General features: G+C 40.5%; 1 protein-coding gene across 4 annotated transcripts in view; it reads right to left on the reverse strand.

Moving 5' to 3' along the window:
* Positions 1–37: 37 nt before the first annotated feature.
* Positions 38–18,742, reverse strand: part of slc4a3 (solute carrier family 4 member 3) — a 100,465-nt gene continuing 81,760 nt past the window's right edge. For all 4 annotated transcript variants that reach the window (XM_049595135.1, XM_049595134.1, XM_049595136.1 and 1 more), the window contains 9 exons: positions 18,592–18,740; positions 18,288–18,482; positions 17,857–18,048; positions 16,396–16,485; positions 16,120–16,286; positions 15,731–15,984; positions 12,845–13,014; positions 9,421–9,594; positions 38–6,636 (listed from right to left, as the gene is read on the reverse strand). In XM_049595135.1, the coding sequence (XP_049451092.1) occupies positions 6,559–6,636; positions 9,421–9,594; positions 12,845–13,014; positions 15,731–15,984; positions 16,120–16,286; positions 16,396–16,485; positions 17,857–18,048; positions 18,288–18,482; positions 18,592–18,740 (1,469 nt within the window). In that variant the 3' untranslated portion in view covers positions 38–6,558. The remainder of the gene's footprint in view (positions 6,637–9,420; positions 9,595–12,844; positions 13,015–15,730; positions 15,985–16,119; positions 16,287–16,395; positions 16,486–17,856; positions 18,049–18,287; positions 18,483–18,591; positions 18,741–18,742) is intronic.

The raw sequence follows: 18,742 nt of genomic DNA on the forward strand, positions 1-18,742 counted from the left end.
TTACAGTCGTTTGAAAACCTCTTTACAACAAGATGGACCTGCTGTTCAGGTATCCACACAAACTGAGTGTCAGTCTTTGTTAATGAATGCAATCACACTGCATGTCACAATTTTGTCATCAGATTAGTATCCATCAAAAGACTGTTGGTTAGACTTCATGAGGACCGGCTGTGTGTCATCAAAACAATCTAACGCTCCATTAAGCAGTGCTTTCAATTGAACTCGAGTCTAATGCCTATAATGGGAAATTGATGCTAGTACTGCCAATCTCACTGAGAATCAACGACCCAATGTGCAGCTCTGTGCTCTACTGTCCAATGGAATAGCCATGTTGCTCTGTTTCTGCTGGATGTGTAACAAGTTACCGTGAGCTTGCTGTAAAGTTTCTGTGCTCCAGAGGTTATAAAAACACTTAGCGCAGCTTAAACAGTGCTTTGACATTAATACTGAAGTTTTATGGAAATCATAGCTTTAAATGAGCGGCATCGTTCGTAGAAATCAGGCATGCCTGAATTAACATATCTTTCATAACACTGAAATAAAGGTTTTGTGTTGATGAGAATATTTCGCTGAATAAAAAAAAAAAAAAAGTATCCACAAAGGATTAGTATTTAATATGCAACCTACAAGATCAACAAAATATGACAATGAAGAACAAAATTTGGAAGCTAACCCTGCCAAGGAACTAATCCTTTGGTATGCAGTGCAATTAACGAAACATGACTGGCATTCCTGTAGTATCCAAAATATACTATCCACTTAAATTCTGTGCTCCGCTATCAGCATGAACTACCTTCCTTATAATAGTGGATCTAGTTTCACACATATCTGATTTATAGCTATATAATAGTTGAAACTAACACACTATTCCATATGCTAGAACTCCAAGATTGCCAGACGTCTTTACTCAAAGCAATGATGCTGAATTAAAAGAGGTTCAAAAATAACAAAGCCAAGTCTTAGATTTTGGTGGGTGGTCTGCCCTGCTACCATGGTGGTATAAGGCGACTAAATGTGGTAAACGCAGAACATTGACATGGCAGAACTTTGAGGGTCAGAAAAAAACTATTTTTCTTTTCATCTTGCACGTTTTAACATTCAGCGCCCAGACGGGACAGAGTGGCAGCACCACACCTTTTATTATCTTAAATAATACCCACAATTCCACTTTCTCTCTTGTGTAAACACCAAAAGGATGTTTTGCTACGTACATGCTCGTTGGCTCTGTCTCTGTCTTTGGCTATGGGCTACGCAGCTCCACACACACTCAGACACACCGGGTCTTACCATAACAAGAGCACGTGGATGTGTTGAGCAGTCTAACAGACTTGTATTTTCAGACAACAAAGGCCTTTGACTCTTTTACCACTGTGGGTTGACCAGCACAGCAAATACATAGTTCCACTGAATTTAGACGGCAGTTGCAACAACTTGAACTAAAAACGGATTGGTCAAAATTCACATCAGATGTAAACAAGCTAATTTAGTGTTTGTTAAGACAAAATTTACACCCACACAATGATTGTCATCTTATTTAAATGGACATTTTGTTTGATCAAGTCAAAATTGTTTTGATCAGAGGATCACAGCTGGTGTCCATCTAATCTTTGCTTCTCATAGGACTGCACATGTAAGTGTTGTGTGAATATTAGCCTGCGCTGGTTAGGTATGGAAGGTGATTAATGACAAAACTATTTATTGAGCACAAAACAAATTCAAATTCTAGTCAGCATGAGAGTGTACAGGTACAGATCCGCCCGTTGTCATTTCAAAGTCGTCAAATTTGAAATGCCCCTCCGTGTCTGTTATCAACGCACAGGGCACTACTACTACTACTGTATCTATGCGAGGTATAGCTGAAACACATTTTAACAGGTGGTTGATTTGAAATGGTTTAGCAAAAAAACAAAAGAAAAACAAATCAAACCTGCTTGGTTAAGTTTAGAAAAAAAACATGTTTTGGGTACAAATAAGTGTAGTGTAATATGATGTTAACACAGGTGTAGGCAACCAGCGGCTCTGGAGCTACATGCGGCTCTTTAGCCCCTCTCCCATGGCTCTATGTGGCTTTTACAAAAAAATATATGGAAATGACTAAGTTAATTTTCAACATTTTAATTTGTCATTGCTGTAGGCCTAAAGTGATTCTTACATTTTTCAGTTGTAAACATGTCTAACCTATACACTCAAAAAAAAAAAAAAAAAAAGTTCTGTCAACTAAAGTGTGCGTCATACGTCTATGACCTGGTCCCTTCTCCTAAATGTTTGTAAACCTAAATGGCAGTGGCTAGCTTGCAGTGGAGTCTCCCGTGCCTAGCTATTGATTCCAAATGCAAAAAAGCCTCAGAGGAAAAGGATTTCTTTGCCTTCACAGCCAACGCTGAACTGTTGTAGTACAAAATAATCACAAGTAGCCCACTGCAGAGTAGCCACCGTGTGCTAAAACATATTAACGGATGCTCATTTAGAGCTATTAGTAATATTGATTGGCTAATTTAGACCTAATAGGCTGTGTTACTTTTATCATAAAGCACAAATATGTATTCCAGCCCCAGAAAAAGAAAATTTAAAAAAAGTACATTCAGGCCAAAAATGGTTCTTTTGATGGCAAAGGTTGCTGACTCCTGTAACACAACAGTGACTTTTGGTTTCATACTGGAAATGGGTACCCAAGTTATGTAACGTTACATTAAAACAACACTGACCTTTGATTTTACGCAGGAGACAAACAGTGGTCTCCACCTCTCCTCCCTCCCACCCTGCACAGACTTACTCAATCTTTATACCACGTCAGCTGCCTAGGCATCAAGTATTACAGCGGATGGTTTTAAACTGGAGATAGTAGTTGAAAGCCCATTGTGTCTCATAAAGATGCCACAATGTGCCTTTGGTGTCGATATCACGCCAAGGAGCGTGACAAAGCGTTGGGTATTTGACAACCTGGGAATGACAACGAGCTCAACATATTTATCATCTCAATGCAAGTTTTGTGTAAAACATGTTGTAAAATCTGTTCTCAATTTTCTCAAGCTATTTCAGCTGAGTCTCTGAGGTCTTGACAATATCAAACTGCTTGCCAGCAATTTTTGGCTAACAGGCTTTGACAAGACATGAGTATGTCCAGTTATTAAGGTCACAATTAAAATCTTCTGATCAGATGATACTCCAGGTCAACTCTAATAGACTGTTCTGTTTTCAGTTGGAGTTCACATGAAACAAATATATAGTGCCAAAACACATAGCAAGTGACTTTGAAGACAGAACGCAAAGGAAGCCTTACTGCTAGCTTTTAGGGCTGTAGCTAAGTACAGAGGCCATGTCTTCTGTATTTTGGGATCTGAACTGTAGTAACATTTAAAGCATGGTTGAAATTTAAATCTGATTATATCCAGACCAAGAAAAATGACTCAATATAAAATGGAAAAAATAATTTTCCCAACTAGACATTAATTCCTGACAGAGGGGAGAGAGTTCTTGGACAACCATGTAGGGATACTCTGTGGCATGTATTTGTTTTAAATAAATAAAAAAAAAAAACATAACAAAATAAGCAACAATAAAACTGTTGTTGAATTAAACATGGAAAATATTTTAATATTAATACAATTTAAGTTTTTTTTCCAGTTTATAAATTTGCTTATGGAACTGGGAGGTTGGCTAAACCTAAAAATTCTTACAATTATGACGAGAGCCCTGCTTGCTTACATCTAACATATAATGCTTCTTGTGTGCTCAACTAAAATTTATTCATGGTCGCTCAATAGCTTTGTCGTCAGTGAGCCTCCATAAAGTGGAATCAGTTTTGCTTAATCTGACAAGCGAAATCATGTGCCTGAAAATATGGGCAGCCAAACATTTACATTCAATAATGTCACAAACATAGTGGGGCCATGTATAATAGAGTATAATGGAGATAACTTATCAGTGTCTTAGCTCTCAGTTTGCCTGTCCAGTCTTTGTAAACCCTAAAACATAAACATGTGGTTGAAAAGGTCCATTAAGCCTACATTAAATTAAACTGCTATAGAGTCTTAATGTAAAGCACACTCAGTAACTCATTAACTTGGGGAGCTGCAGAATTAAACACGTACTACACCAGGTAAACGCTTCACATCAAAGTGAAGCTTCACGTGTAGGCCTAAAGAGAACAATGGAGGATTAATTCAGTTATAACTCCTTGTCACGTCACTGGTATAAACACATTATTCTCTTCGCTTGCCCTCATTTTCTCCATTGTGTAACACAAAAGCCTGGACTGTAAGCCGTATATTTTTTTACATCGCAAGTGTTGGATTGCCTTGACCGCTTTATGTACACACAAGAGACAGCAAACTAAAAGGCTGGGAAGTGATATTTACAGATCGAAGGTCAGTTTCCCCTGAGACAGAATTCTTGCATGGCTCGTAATGTAGGACACGGTTACGTGAAATGAGATATACTAATTCTTGTGGTTAGCATACAAAAACTACTCTACACTGCTGACCTTTAAATGTCTTTTAATGTACTTTTAAAAAGTCATAATCTGTGTGTCACTTTTTAGCACTTTGGGATTTTTTTCGTTGATTGTATGCCTGCAGCAGTAATCATTATTGTCAGGTAAATACATGAAAACATAATGACTTTTTTTCTATTTTATCATATTTAATAGTTATTTACAGAAACCTCCTAAGCTGCCACACAAAGTCTCTTTACTGATTCCACTTTGACTTTCTTTATCCTTTGCAGCAGATACAGTGCAGAGGTGGACACTGGGGTAGAAACCAAAGGTGTAAGGACAGAAGGAGGAAGGAGTCTGCATTCTATTCACTCCAAAAGTTTATAGACTAAGTATTGAATTTTAGGAATAGTGACCATGTGCAGAAACCTTTCTCTATGTTAAATGGGCTAATCCTTCTAGCACATTTCCGAGAAACTGTCAAGACAATGTCATTTCTACAACAACATTGACAGAATATTCCAAAATGAAGTATGAGTGGAGGGTTTGTCAGAGTAGAGTCTAACTCATTGACCTTTTCTTAAAATCACATCAATTTCTTCCTCTTCTTCCTAAATCAGAAATCTGTGCACAACTTGTTACAGGATAATTAAATCTCTTTGTGCCATTTCTATGTACAGTAGCTTTAACAACTGGTGTTTCTGTGTGGCAGACATAAGGATTCTGATTACAGGTGTCATGACTTAATGATTACAATTCTATAGTGGGCTCGCAATATAGGGCGTAAAACTAAATCTCTGCAAAACAACTCTGAGCACAGATGGTATATTATAATTCCAAGCTCACAGTCTAACTGTACAATGCATCATTCATACACCCTGCCAACACTCAAGTGTTCCCCAGCATTTTCAGTCCTTGTGTGTTTGCTTAGTTTCTATGCTTTTCCAGTCGAGTGTGTTATTATATTATTCATGACATCTCTGAAAAATGCACCACGCCGTGGAAATATTGCAGAGAAGATGAAAGAACGGGTGAATGATGGCTGAATGTGTCAACCTACACAATGTTTCTTTTTATTATATATTAACTCTTTTAACAGTTTGAGCTATTTCAACATCACTGAGAATCTGGCATGGCATTAAGTCCAAAGGTCACAAAATAAACAGATACAACACAGTAGAAAAATAAGGTTGAGACCATGTTAGCTATTTACTTATACATCCAAGGTCACAATAACAGGGTCAGTGAACTGGTATGTTGGGCATTAAACACCTAACAAAGTACAGTAACACCCCTTGAAGAGGCTCGCACAGTCTCTGTAGAAATTTTGGCTTCAAGGGGAGACTACATTTAGAGAGGAGGCTTTGTGCCAGGGAGCTTGGTTGGCAGCGACAAAAGTGAACTTTTGCCCAGTCAAAGTGCTCATTACTAAAAGACTGTACAGAAAGGAAAGGGACTACTTAACTCCTTGCTTGCACATCATTGCAACCTATAGGCAATGGCAGTAGTATAAAGGAAAAAAGGCAGCTAAATTTCACAGGCAGTGGAATTCAGGGCTTTGAGATTTAGGGTCAATTCACAAGAACAATAATGAATTTTGATGAAAATCCACTTCCTGAATGAAATAAAATGAAATGAAAGCAAATTGACCCTTTTTCCCACTTTCGGGACAAAAATAAATCTAAATAATCCCACCCACTGTAGTCCCAGAGGTCACCATCATCATTGCACTTATGCCCAGAACCTGCAGAGTAATTAAAGGGATTGATAGGAAAAAAAGTTGGATAAAGTGTTCATGTTTTTTGCTAGATTTGCATCGTCCACTTCAGGTAGGGTGCTCAGAGCTCTTTTCTGGACTCAGGGAGTTTAACACAACACCACCACGACCACCACCACAACCACAGAGATCTAACATCAGGTGTGCTCTTTTATAAAACTGGAATAAACAAAGGTAAGAAGAGATCATCCAGCTCTAGCCTTTAGATATTTTTACATACACCATTACGGTAGCTCCTCTCACTTTGTCAACGCCACCCAGAGACACTGAGGTTTCCAAAGAGGCTTGCTCTGATTGGTCGGAGATGGAGGGTGGAGGAATTCTACTGGCTGAGTCCAATTTCAATCTATACAAGCATGTGGATCTCGTTGTATTCATCTCGTCCATCTTCATCAAAGTTGGGGGAATCCTCGTCGCAATCCAGCTGTGAAAAGAAATGTTAGATTATCATCAGTCATTTTCATTCAAGGCTCAAAGTAAGGCAGTTTGGGATGTTTTCACACCTAATCTGTTCGGTGCTGTTCAAACAAACTCTGGGGAGGACAAACTTATCAGAACGTGTAAAAAGGTGGGTCTCGGTCTTTTGAGTTACAAACTACTTGCTGTTTCGTGGCAAAACACAAAAATTTGATACTTCGCCACGGCAACACCCTTCAACAAATCCTCAAGCTTTTAACAACTTTTCATCTCAAAGGTCTTTAGATGGCTTAGACAAGTTTAAAAGTCCATTGGGTTAAATCTCTAGGAGTTTGTTGAAGTGTGACCCCCGTAAATAGCGGGAAAGAATGCTTAAAATTGTGCAGTAAATTCAAAATGGTTGACCTCATGTTGGATTGGGTCATTGCTCCGAGAGACTTTTTTTTAAAAGTCTGGACATGATACATGTGCACACCGAACTTTCTTTGTGTACATGGAATTTAAGGGTGAGGGCACTTTGAAAACTGTTAGGGGGCACTACTGAGCCAACAAGCTTGAGACCTTATGTGTGTGCCAAGTTTCATGAGTTTTCGACCATTCGTAGTCCCTTAAAAACGCGCTTAAGTTCTAAAACTAAAAAGGGTAATAATTAAAGCTGCAAGCAGTGATAAATGTGCCGTCGCACCTTTGCTCATGTCTGGAGCTTTGTGCACGTTTTGGTCTTCCAGCTGGATTTTGTGATCATAGATATATGATTTTAGCATAAATTCCGTTAAATCTGCTGATTATGAGAGGAAGTGTTCGGCATTTCGGGAAATTTGTTCATTTGCTTTCTTGCAGAGAGCTACATGAAGATTGACACTAGATACATATCTATATACTAAACATGAAGCTGCAGCCAGCATGAGCATCAAGACTGAAAACAGGGGGAATCAGCATTGCTTAGAGGTTTAGTGTGTAGGATTTAGTGGTATCTAGCGGTGAAGTTGCAGATTGCAACCAACTGGAATGTCTCAAGTGTGCCTAGCATGTAGGAGAACTATAGTGGCTGACGCGAAAATGCAAATGGCCCTATCTAGAGCCAGTGTTTGGTTTGTCCGTTCTGGGCCTAAAAGATGGATGACATGACAACAAGTGAAGCCAAAACATCTCGATCACCCCCTGGTGGCTGGCTGCAGTACAGGTCATAAACCCCATCCTCTCCCTGTTAGCAGATGACACATGTACCAAACTAAAAGATCAAAGTACACATCAAATACATGATTCCTAACGATGCTTTCTGACATTTGAGATAGTTCTTATCGCGCCAATGTATGTAAAGTGTTCAGTCTTCGAAAATGCTTGGTTTAAATTAGTCATTTGATGTTGTGTCAACGGTTTGACATCATGATTGAAAGCTATGTGTGCCAGTTGGTGTGCCCGCCATAGCTGGCGCTGCTTGTGATTGGACGAACGGGTGTTTGGGCAGGAACTGGACACTGTGGAGATCGCTACTGCGCAGAAATAATGTCACCAGTGCAAGATGGCAGCCGCTGTATCTGGAATATTTGGCTTCATTTTTGCACAGTGGGGGTTAGTGGAGATGCATTGTTCATCTTTATATACAGTCTATGGTTCTGGGCTTCAGTAGAGCATCATGACGGACTCCATGAAAAAGGATCCACTCAGTATAAAGATATAAAAAGCTCATTCTAAGGTGATGAAAACACAATGATTCTTAGATAGATTATTCTAAACAAATGAAAGCTTTTAATATTATATTCCATTTCTGACAATATATCCCCCTTAATCCTACACACTAGACCCTTACGCTCACTAATAAACATGTTGTATCACATTTGTTTAATCCATCTACAAAAATCAAAGCCTAAAAACAACAATTACCGTTATTTGGGGGTTATGTGCCTGACCATTTTCAATCAGATTCATATTGAGCACACTGACATGTGAATGGTTTCAATCTTCTCATCCTTCTCTCGGCAAGAAAGCCCAATTATTTCTCCAAATGTCAGACAATTGCTTTGATAGAGCAAGCTCCGGGTCTTCATGCTTACAGATGTTTTGTGTGTCAGTGTGAACACGAAGCGGATCAGAAGTGGTCTGGACCAAAAGAAAAAGAAGATGTAAAACAACCTCAGATTCAGAAACATCAATGTGTTTGGTAGCGAAGAAGAAAGCAAATAATAAAAAAATAGATATACAGAGTAGGATCTGGTTCATACTTTAAGAGTGAGGGTTAGATGGGTTAGGGGTCTGACATCGTAGAGGGTCAGTTTTGCTAAATTTCAAGTTTTAACTTAATTTAGTTTGATTCTACAGTGCCTTGGGTTCATGAGACCTTTGGATGAACACAACACCAATGGTGGTCAAGTTAAGAACAAAGCTGTTTATACTAGCTCCTGAAAAAGTTGACATGTTGGAAATGGAAGGTTTTAATCTGACGGTGTTGACATGTATGGCTTTAGGGGATCTAACCAAGAAAACATGAAGCCCGGCCTCAGGATGGATTGTGAATCTTTTTCTGGTTAGAACCCAGAGCAAAAAGAAATATTTGCATATCAACTGAAAATATTTGGATGAGAAAGCTGTCCATGATCACAGAGGAGAAAATCATCCGTAGTTCATCTGTAGGATTTCTTTAAGGGATGTTTGTGTAAGAAGCCTATAAAAACACACCAACATCCATCTAGTATTAAATTTGCTGTAAAATAAGTATCCTGAGGCTATGTGGGTTCAAATTAATGTGGCAGGGATTCAAAAATTCCTGGAGTGTCTCTGCTACCCAACCTACCGCCTGGAGCTCACGTTCCTCGAAAATCCTGGAGAGGATGAGACGGCGCAGCGGCACCGTCATGATGAGGACGAAGGGGAACGCCAGGGAGGCCACAGTAGACTTCACTACCCACAGAGCCACAATGCACAACAGCTGGATGATGGTGAACATGTTCATACGCCATGTCTTCACCTGAAGCAACACACATAGTGGTTAATAGGTAGAAAACCAAAGGATCACAAACCCCAGTACAGACACACACAGACACTCACACACACAAATACTCAAAGACACATATAAAGACACACTAAACATACTGAATCCCAAACTGTTCCCTGCATAGAGAAACTCTGATATGTTTTTGGCTCCATCTAGTGGAAAGTCTTACATCTAATGATGTCAGAGACTGCTGCTGTCCTCGCTTCATGTACAACAAAGTTTAATTGCTTGATCAAATTTAATGTTCAAACACACGTTATCAGATGATGATGATAATGCATGAAATGTCTGCACTAACAGGTCGAATGCACACAAGAGCAGCAAAGAAGCAGAGTGTATGCACTAAGATGAGTGTTCATGTGAGAGGGATCCCTCTTTTCCTTCCTTATTGGTATTAATTCTAATCATGCAAATATCAAAACACAAAACAGGATCTAGTGATATCAGTACTTAAGTTGATCCATTCACCTTGGTTTGTGGTCAGTCTGCTGCAGTATAAACTCAAAAAGACACTTGGGCCCTGATTCTTTATTTTCATGTTCACTCCCCTCGTTGTCTCATACTTTTGTGAGATTACTATTGTATGTAATGTCAACTTGTTGGTTTACTTGCCAATCCTCTTAATCTTCCCAGGAGAGTTCTAGTTGTCATGGCCCTCTCCCAGTTTCTTCCAGGGGTCACAGTTGTCTCATATTTCTTCCAATTCACGACAAAATTTTACACCTTTTTTTTCTTTTCATTATCACAACCAGTTTGTGGCAATGTACAGTGTGTAGAATCCCTAAACTCTAGGGCTGGGACTTCCATCCCATTGGTGGTGATCCACTCATTCTCTGACCCTCTTGGGCTTGAGAGAGTCCTCTAGAGTTGGGCCCACATAAGCTGAGAGCACCGTGACCATGTTACGTGTGCGTGGCTAGATGCTCTGGCAGGTGTTTGAGGGATGCCTTGAGTGTTGTGAGGGACCTAACTTGCCCTCTTCTGCTGTGTCAAAGTACCTAGTCTTTTACAGACTGTGAGCCTCCCATTCCGTCTTGCTCAGGTATCCAATGTGGGCCAGGGAGGACAGCAAGCTGTAGGTCCCTTAAACATTCCCAGCCTACAACCTGGCCTCCCTCTCTCCTCCTGGTACTTGGCCGGAGTACCAGGGTGATGAACCAAAAACGAAACCAAATTTGAGGTATTTAACATAGAAATGCTGTTGCAATACTTGTTATTTTTACTTTAAAATGCACCAGAAAGCAGGCACAAAGCCTTTGAAACACATATTTCTAGGGGGGAAGAACCTTTACCCTCAGCTTTGGCTCATACTTTTTGATGTCTTAAGGTAAGTAATGGCAAGTAATGTTGGAAGTGTTAGTTTAGTTGTGACTACCGCTGCCATTTTAGTTAGTGCTAGGTTTGTTTATTATTGAATGAAAATTCATTTTTTGTGTTAGCCTTGGCCTCCCTGAAAAGGAAGCGTTGTATATTATTGTGCGGTTCCCATATGAACATCAAAACACATAAAGAAAAAGGGGTTTGCTGTTCGGTGGCCTTAGAGAGACCCCTTCCAAATGCCCACTGGATGTTAGTGACGGGGGAAATGATCTGCCGTCCATGTTCTGTGGAAAAAAAGTATCTCTTTTACTATATCTGAAGTTAGTATGAGGCTTTAGCAAATTGAGTTAGACAAACCCAGTTGGTATCTTCCAAAGTTAACGTGTTTTTTATTATCAAAGTCCCTCTTTGTGTTACTATCCCTCCACTGCAGCTCAGCAAGGAAACATTGGCTGGGGAAACACATAGAGGGCATTTCATAATAACAAGATTTATCACATTATGATCAAATAAACCTTGGAATTCATTTTTCCAGAGAATGACAACTGCAGATATGGTCCCCATCACTTCCATTGGAAGTCTGGGAGAAAGCGATCTTTTAATGGCCAATATGAACAGGAAGGATGATTTCAGCTAGTTTTATGCTCATATGGGCACCTAATTGTTTTAAGACTGACTGGAATGTACAGTTGGGTTATCAAAGAAATACTCTGCTGATTTTCAACCAGCTTTGCATCATTACAGGTAGGTAGTATGTTTAAACTTCTCTCCATCTTGGCAGCACCAGATCGGCCCGCTCATCTCCTAGCTCAAGAAATGTGTCATCCAACGGTAATTTGTGGGCTCTTGGGCTGTTGCCTGAACTACAGATTGCACTTCGGCATTTTCATATGCCCGCCATTATAGACATAAAGAGTATAGAAGCGGATCGAGAGATATTCCTCTCTCGCTCTCTCAAATTCAGATCAAACACCAATCAAACTCTAAAACTAAGCAGTGCTGATAAAGATTATGTTTCTGCTTTGTCTATTTCTCACCTAAAATGTCTTCAGTAAAATATTTAGTGCACTGTTTGGGTTTCACTTCTTATTTAAGTTTCATTGTCTATAGTCATTGCTCAGAGACTGGAAAAACAGTACGCAGCATCACACACATGTAAGTTAAAGAGCCAGTCTGTTGTGTTAGCCGGCTAAAAGTCTCATTGGGGCCAACCCCTGCTGGGTGACTGAATCACTAGCTTTACACCGCTTTTAATTTTTTGCGAGAATCTTGCCACAGATAACCAGTTTGTAATACTGTAAATGCAAGGGCTTTCATTTGTGGGCCATAGGTTCAGACGTCATGATGTCACCTCATTCCGCGATAGATAGTGACTCAACAGACATTCATTTAAATGTAAATCTTCCAGATTATTACTTTAACATCTGACGCCAGTCATGCAGAGGGCACATTAATTGTGTTCTTCCATTACTGATGATCAGATGGAGAAGCTAAATCCAGCAGTGTGATGAACGCAGCCAGAAACCAAACTGTGTTTATCCTCAACCATTGAGGTAACTCTCTGTTTGGGGTCAAAACACCAGCAACATTTTCCTTTTTCCATGCATCATGGAAATAGATGAAATCCCTACTTTGCTCTCTGTTGGTAAAGAAATGACAGATTTACTGGATGTGGAGGAGTCCAAGACTGGCATAGCTGTAAAAACCTGGATGCTGTTCATGTATCTTGCATACAGGGATCTGAATAATCATGTCTCTCTATCAAACCAAGCTGAAACCCAAGACTGCTGAAAAAGGCTGCCTGGACTCTGCTGCAGTTACCACTCTGCTGGGTTTGGCTTCTCCATCTTACCACTAATAACAGAAGACAAGGGCATGTCAACATTCTTATTGCGTGTGTTACCTTGGTGACGTAGATGTGGTCAGGGTGATGCTTAGCGGGCGTGACCATAAGTGTGATGCGTTCATACAGCTGGATGCCCGTCAGAGAGGTGACCCCCATGTACAGGAAGATGCCGAAGAGCACAGCCAGGGGGATGAGGCGGAGTACGTCCGTCATCACTATGGACATACCTGATGGGTAGAAAAGGGTTAAAGGTGACGTGCTTTTGAGACACTGCACACATCACATGCACACAGCAATTTGCAACTGTGGAGAGAATTATCCATTCAACAAGGGAGCAGCCCTCATGACAAACATACTGTCAATGCCGTTTATTCGAAACATATTCACTGGTTAAAACGCTCTTTGGGCTAATCCAAAAAGTCTTATGCCTAATCCAAACAGCATTTCAATCAAACAAAAGCTCAACAATCACGATGAGTCATTATGGTTGTATACCCAAACGGGATCAAACTATACTTAAGACTACTTTGGGAACCCTACCTTAATTGAAACAAGATATTCTGCTGGCAAAATACTACTAGTCTGTGGATGAAAACAATGTTGCAATGTCAAGACACTGCATTTTGAGTTTAATAATTTTGATTTGGAAAAACGATTGTTTCGGTTCGTCTTGAGGACAAAATGGTTGTAAACAAAATGTAAAATCATTGTAAGCTGTTGCAGCGGCTGGTTCATACTTCATTAATGTCTAGACATGCAGGAGCTGCAGAAGTTGCCCTCTGTATCTTTGAGCTCATGTTTTCTTTCAAGACAAATAATTGCCTGGAAATTCCAGCACTATAATAATGCAGTAGAAACATACAACCCCACAGCCAGATAATAAAACAGAATAATTGCTCTGGTAGTGGCCATTAGTTCAGTGTCCACTTTTCCTCCAGCTGATTCCAGATGCAATGTTGTGTGTCGATGTGATTTGTTTGTTGTGACTTTCAGTGAGTGAACAATTTTGTGGAATTAAAGGATTTTCTTGGTTCACTGTATGTTTATAATTGAATTTACAATAAAATAATTTTTAATATGGTACTCAAGAGGAGCATTCCACCAACCAATTGACTAACTGTAGGCACCATCCCCCCCGATTACTGTTGCTCTGCCTGTGAAGCCTTGTGTGTTAGCACGGCACATACAAAGTTTACAGTGATAATAGTGGCATTTACTACTCAAGACTCTCAGTAATTGTTGAAACAATGGGTCTCTGGTTACACAGAGGCAGTAAACACAAACAGACCTCTCCTTTCTAGCCAGCCTGGCTCTAGACTCACAAGTCAGTCTTTAGAAAGCGGAGATCTCTGATTGTCTGGTTGTGAGACAAGCCTGGCTCTACCTAGCAGAAGCTAATGCTAACGTTAAAACTGAGTGCGCTGACTGAAAACTATAGCTGACTTTTTTAATGTGTCTTGCTAATTTGTTGTGAAACATGAACACTGTAAAAGAGTCCTGAGTATGTACATGATGGCTGCATACATGATATCGTGCTAAAAGACTGAGCCTAAAGCTACACCGATGAGCCAAAACATTAAAACCAGACAGGTGAAGTGAGTAACTCTGATCACCCTGCCTGCTTGTCACATGTGTATGCTATTTGACATATGTCACCCACCCAAACACTGTTGCAGACCTAGTGCACCCCCTTGTGGCAACTGCACTCCTTGATGGCAGCCCGAGGGCCGGGCTTCGGGCCAATTACCACATCATTACCTCGGACACGGGCCGGGCTCAGGCTTTTTTTTTTAACCTGCCAATTAGAGAGGTGTACGTTTGTGTTTAACCAATTTAAACGGCAACACTTGAACGCAGCAGCCGCTGTGCCTCTCCCTCTCCGCTGTGCAGTCACTTCAAAAAACAAAATAATCAATTAAACAACCCCAAAAATGCTTCAAACACTTTTCTAAATAATCTTAATATTGAAAGGAAACGAAATATACCCAGATAAGGTTGGAGACCTCCGACCTTATCTAAGCACTTTTAATGGCATAAGTGGGTATATTTCATTTCCTTTCAATATTAAGATTATTTAGAAAAGTGTTTGAAGCATTTTTGGCATTGTTTAAATGATTATTTTGTTTTTTGAAAAGACTGTGTGTGATACAACTGCAACAGTGTGCAGCAGTGCACAGCAACAGTTGACAATTCTCATTAAATAGGAGAATACAGTCATTAAGTCAAATAAATTCATATTTAACTTTATCCTTTCAATCAAAATATAATGAATATAGCTTAATACCATGCTAGAAACCCCAATTAAACTATTTTAACTTTTTTTCGGGTTCGGGCAAGAGAATTCTGAAAACCTGTCGGGCCGGGCCGGGGCTCCACCCCCACGGGCCCGGGCCCAGATAATAGGCCCATGCAGGGCACTACCCCCCACCCCCACCCCCAGCAGGAAAATGTGCCATGCTTCACTGTAAAAACTGCTCAATAATGGCATGAGGAACGTAGGAAAGAGCTCAAGGCATCAACCTGGCTTCCGAATTCCCCAGATCCCAATCTGACAGAGCATCTGTGGGATATGTTGGTATTCCACCTTGCAACCTACAGGACTTAAAGAATCTGCTGCCAAAGCCACGGTGCCAGACACCAAAGGACACCCACCAGAGGACCTGTGTCCATGCCTCGATAGATCAGAGCCAAGTCTGATCCACAGTGGGGACTCTGATTGGTTGATTAATGCTTTTCTTAGTAAACATGGTTTTGGTTTCATTAGGGTTGAAAAAAGACAGCACACTCTGAACTCTTGAGATACTCAGTAGTACTTTTCAGCACATACAGAAATCCAAAGCTAGAAAGCTCGCTCTGCTTTCATTGGACAGTTACTGTTTGCGGGTCGGGTATATCATATGATCTGTTTACATCCCACACTCCCATCCCTCCCTTTGGTCTTACCTACAAGAATAGCTACAAGAAGCCCAGTCAGCCTCTGTTCCTTCACCTCCTGGATCATGGGCTTTTCGCCGGGCGCAGTGGCTTTGCTCATGACGGTGAGGGCGTTGACATGAGTGACGGAGCGCACAGTGGCAGCGGTGAGCCACGGCAGGCCAAAAAGAGGACAGATGGCACCCAGAATGACGATGAGCAAAAGATCCAGGTGGAAGCCGGAGCCTTTAACCAGGCGACGCTCCTTCTTACTGACTATCAATCTGATAGATTGGAGGGAAAGTTTAAAAAGATTTGAAAAATGGAATTTCATTAAATTAGTAAAAAGTAGACCTTACTATCACACTCAGATACTGCACCCAACACATCGCCACTGCAAATAATCATACTGTACATACGAAGTGATCTGAGTTTCCATGAAGATGAGGATGAAGACAAGAATGGCAGGTACAATAGACGCTCCCATCATCCAGGTGGGAAAGGGATGCTTGTCACCAAAGGGGCTGATGAACCACCCTCTCTTGTCAGGGGAGGTGACTGAGAATCCAGATGGTACATTGAGTTTCTGTAAGACAGTAAAAAATGATTTTAAAGTACTGATGGAAGGCCATGATATGTTGAAACTGCGATACAAATGTACTTGCTATCACTATAGTATTAGACATGACAGTTACCTGCGTGTAAGTGTCAGTAATGGAGTAATCCACCAACACTGAAACTAAAATTGAGATGGGGATGCCAAAGTCACCAATGATTCTTCTGGCCTGGGAACATTGAGAAACCAGACATGAATCAAGTAAAGCCAAGATTCAGCATACTTTGCTTTGTAAGAGTTCATATAAAGCTCACTTTACCACAAGCCAAAGATTAACCAGAGAGAAGTCAAAGCAAGCATCTTCAGATTCAATTTAAAGAGTTTTTTTCAGAGTTCCTCAATTATTTTCAACAGCTCTGAGACACCAAACATGAACAGAACTCCTCCTTAACATAGAGTACATACATTTTTGTATAATAGTTGGATCCATAGGGGCTACTGCTGGCAGACAGAATGGTGCCTCTGCTTCTAAGGTGTACATGTATAATTTATTTATTAGAAACTGTAGTAACATTGGTTAAGTACAAAAGCATTACAACATTGAAGTATTTGTATTTCTGTTATGTTGGTATGTTAACAGCAAAACCCAACATTTACTCTTAACTGTTACCAAGCTGACAAAGATTCCTTTGTCAGGATTTCTTGTAGCTGTGCTGGACACATCTTTTGATTGACTAAATTTGTACAATTAGAGTTCAATAAAATGCACAAATACACATTTTATCTGTGTTGACTTTGAAATGAAATGTATGCAAAGGAACCCTGTGGGGTTTCTGACCACTCGTAGCACTATGGAGCAGTGTTTTAAAAACGTCTGCCCCTTTTTGTTTGTTTCTTGTGCATGTTAAGGACAAACTTGCACTTGGCATGGACCATAAATATGATGGACTTGACTACTGTGACGTCTTCCATTGTTTTGTGGACTCCTGTTTGGAAACCTTGAGTTTGGCATCTTGATTTTTTGGAGCCAGAACTGACCATATTTAGACAATTTCGAGCAAGAGGTAGATCTGACTGACAGGCAGAGGACACTATCGGCAGACAGCCTGTCACTCAAAGCAGCCACGCCCTTGTGTAACTTTAGGCCTTAATACAATGTAAACTGGTGAATTATATAAATATTCAATATGTCATGAATGTTGAAATTAGTTATACAGGCCAAAACTATTTTTTGTACCAGGCTGTAATCATGTTTATTTCTGCTGTAAAGTTGGCATTTTAACATGGGGGCAAAGGGGACTGACTCGCTTTTGCGGCTCGCAGCCTCAAGTGGCCATTAGAGAAACTGCATTTTTTTGGCACTTTTGCATTGGCCCAATTTTTAGCCCTGGAAACTGCCACTTGGTTCCTGCTGACAGCTTTGACTTATTCCACTGATCAACAGAGGGTGGAGGTAATGTGCCAAGAAACAGCAATGGCGGAAAAGAGGTTTGAAATTTGTTTTGCCAATGTTTTATGAGAAAGACGTTGGGTAACCTTGAGAATGCACACAATGAATTTTGGTCAGAGATGCACATTGTCAACATAACTTTGTGTGTACCTTGCCACCTAAAAATCGACTGTTTCGGAATTTCCTGAGGAAGAAAGCAACAAAGAAAGTGCCCATCATGAGGACCAAAGACAGGAGAGCAGTGTTGGGCTGGTTGAAGATGGGACTATCAACTTCGTGAAGCCCAGTAGCTGGAGGGGTGTCACTGGGGTACATTGCCATCAGCGGATGTTCCCTAAACACCTGGAAACAAGAAGTTTAGCCTCTGTTGATTGTTGGCAGTTGCTATTTGCAGTCATGACAACAAAAGGATAAAATTAAATTCTTGCATGCTACAACTTCACCAAAAAGTACTGTGCTATTACACACAATAAATGAGTAATTGAGAAAATATTTTCGTTTCTTAGGGACAAGACACAAAAAAGTGTCTTTTGCTGTCCAAACTCTTGGTGAACTCTGTGTGCTGTGCAATGTCTGGTTACCTTGAAGAGCTTAGAGAAAGTCTCATAGATGAAGATGAGGGAGATGAGGAAAGCAAAAATCTCCTGGGTAAAGGGTGAGATGTAGCGAACGAGGAAGCTGCCCTCTGCTGCCACAATCACCAGGACAATGAAGATGAGCCAGAAGCCAATCCAAACACGACCAGTCAGGTACTCAAAGTTGTGGGCCTGACAGAACTGAGAGAAAAGACACAGACGTGTTTAGGGAAAACAAAATGGGAATTACATAAGACAGAAACTGGAGTATGTGATCTACTGTGTGATGGTTATTGTGTAAACTCAGTACCTTGTAGTAGGCTTCTTCAAACACCAGTAACGGTCCTGAGAAGCCGATGATGAGGAGGGGCTGACCAGCAAGCAGTGAGAATATAACTCCAAGAGTTGCAGTTGACACAATAAGCTCAGTCACTCCCATCATGCCCTCTGTTTTTTCTCCT

This window comes from Epinephelus fuscoguttatus, linkage group LG13, assembly GCF_011397635.1.
Source record: "Epinephelus fuscoguttatus linkage group LG13, E.fuscoguttatus.final_Chr_v1".
Taxonomy (NCBI): domain Eukaryota; kingdom Metazoa; phylum Chordata; class Actinopteri; order Perciformes; family Serranidae; genus Epinephelus; species Epinephelus fuscoguttatus.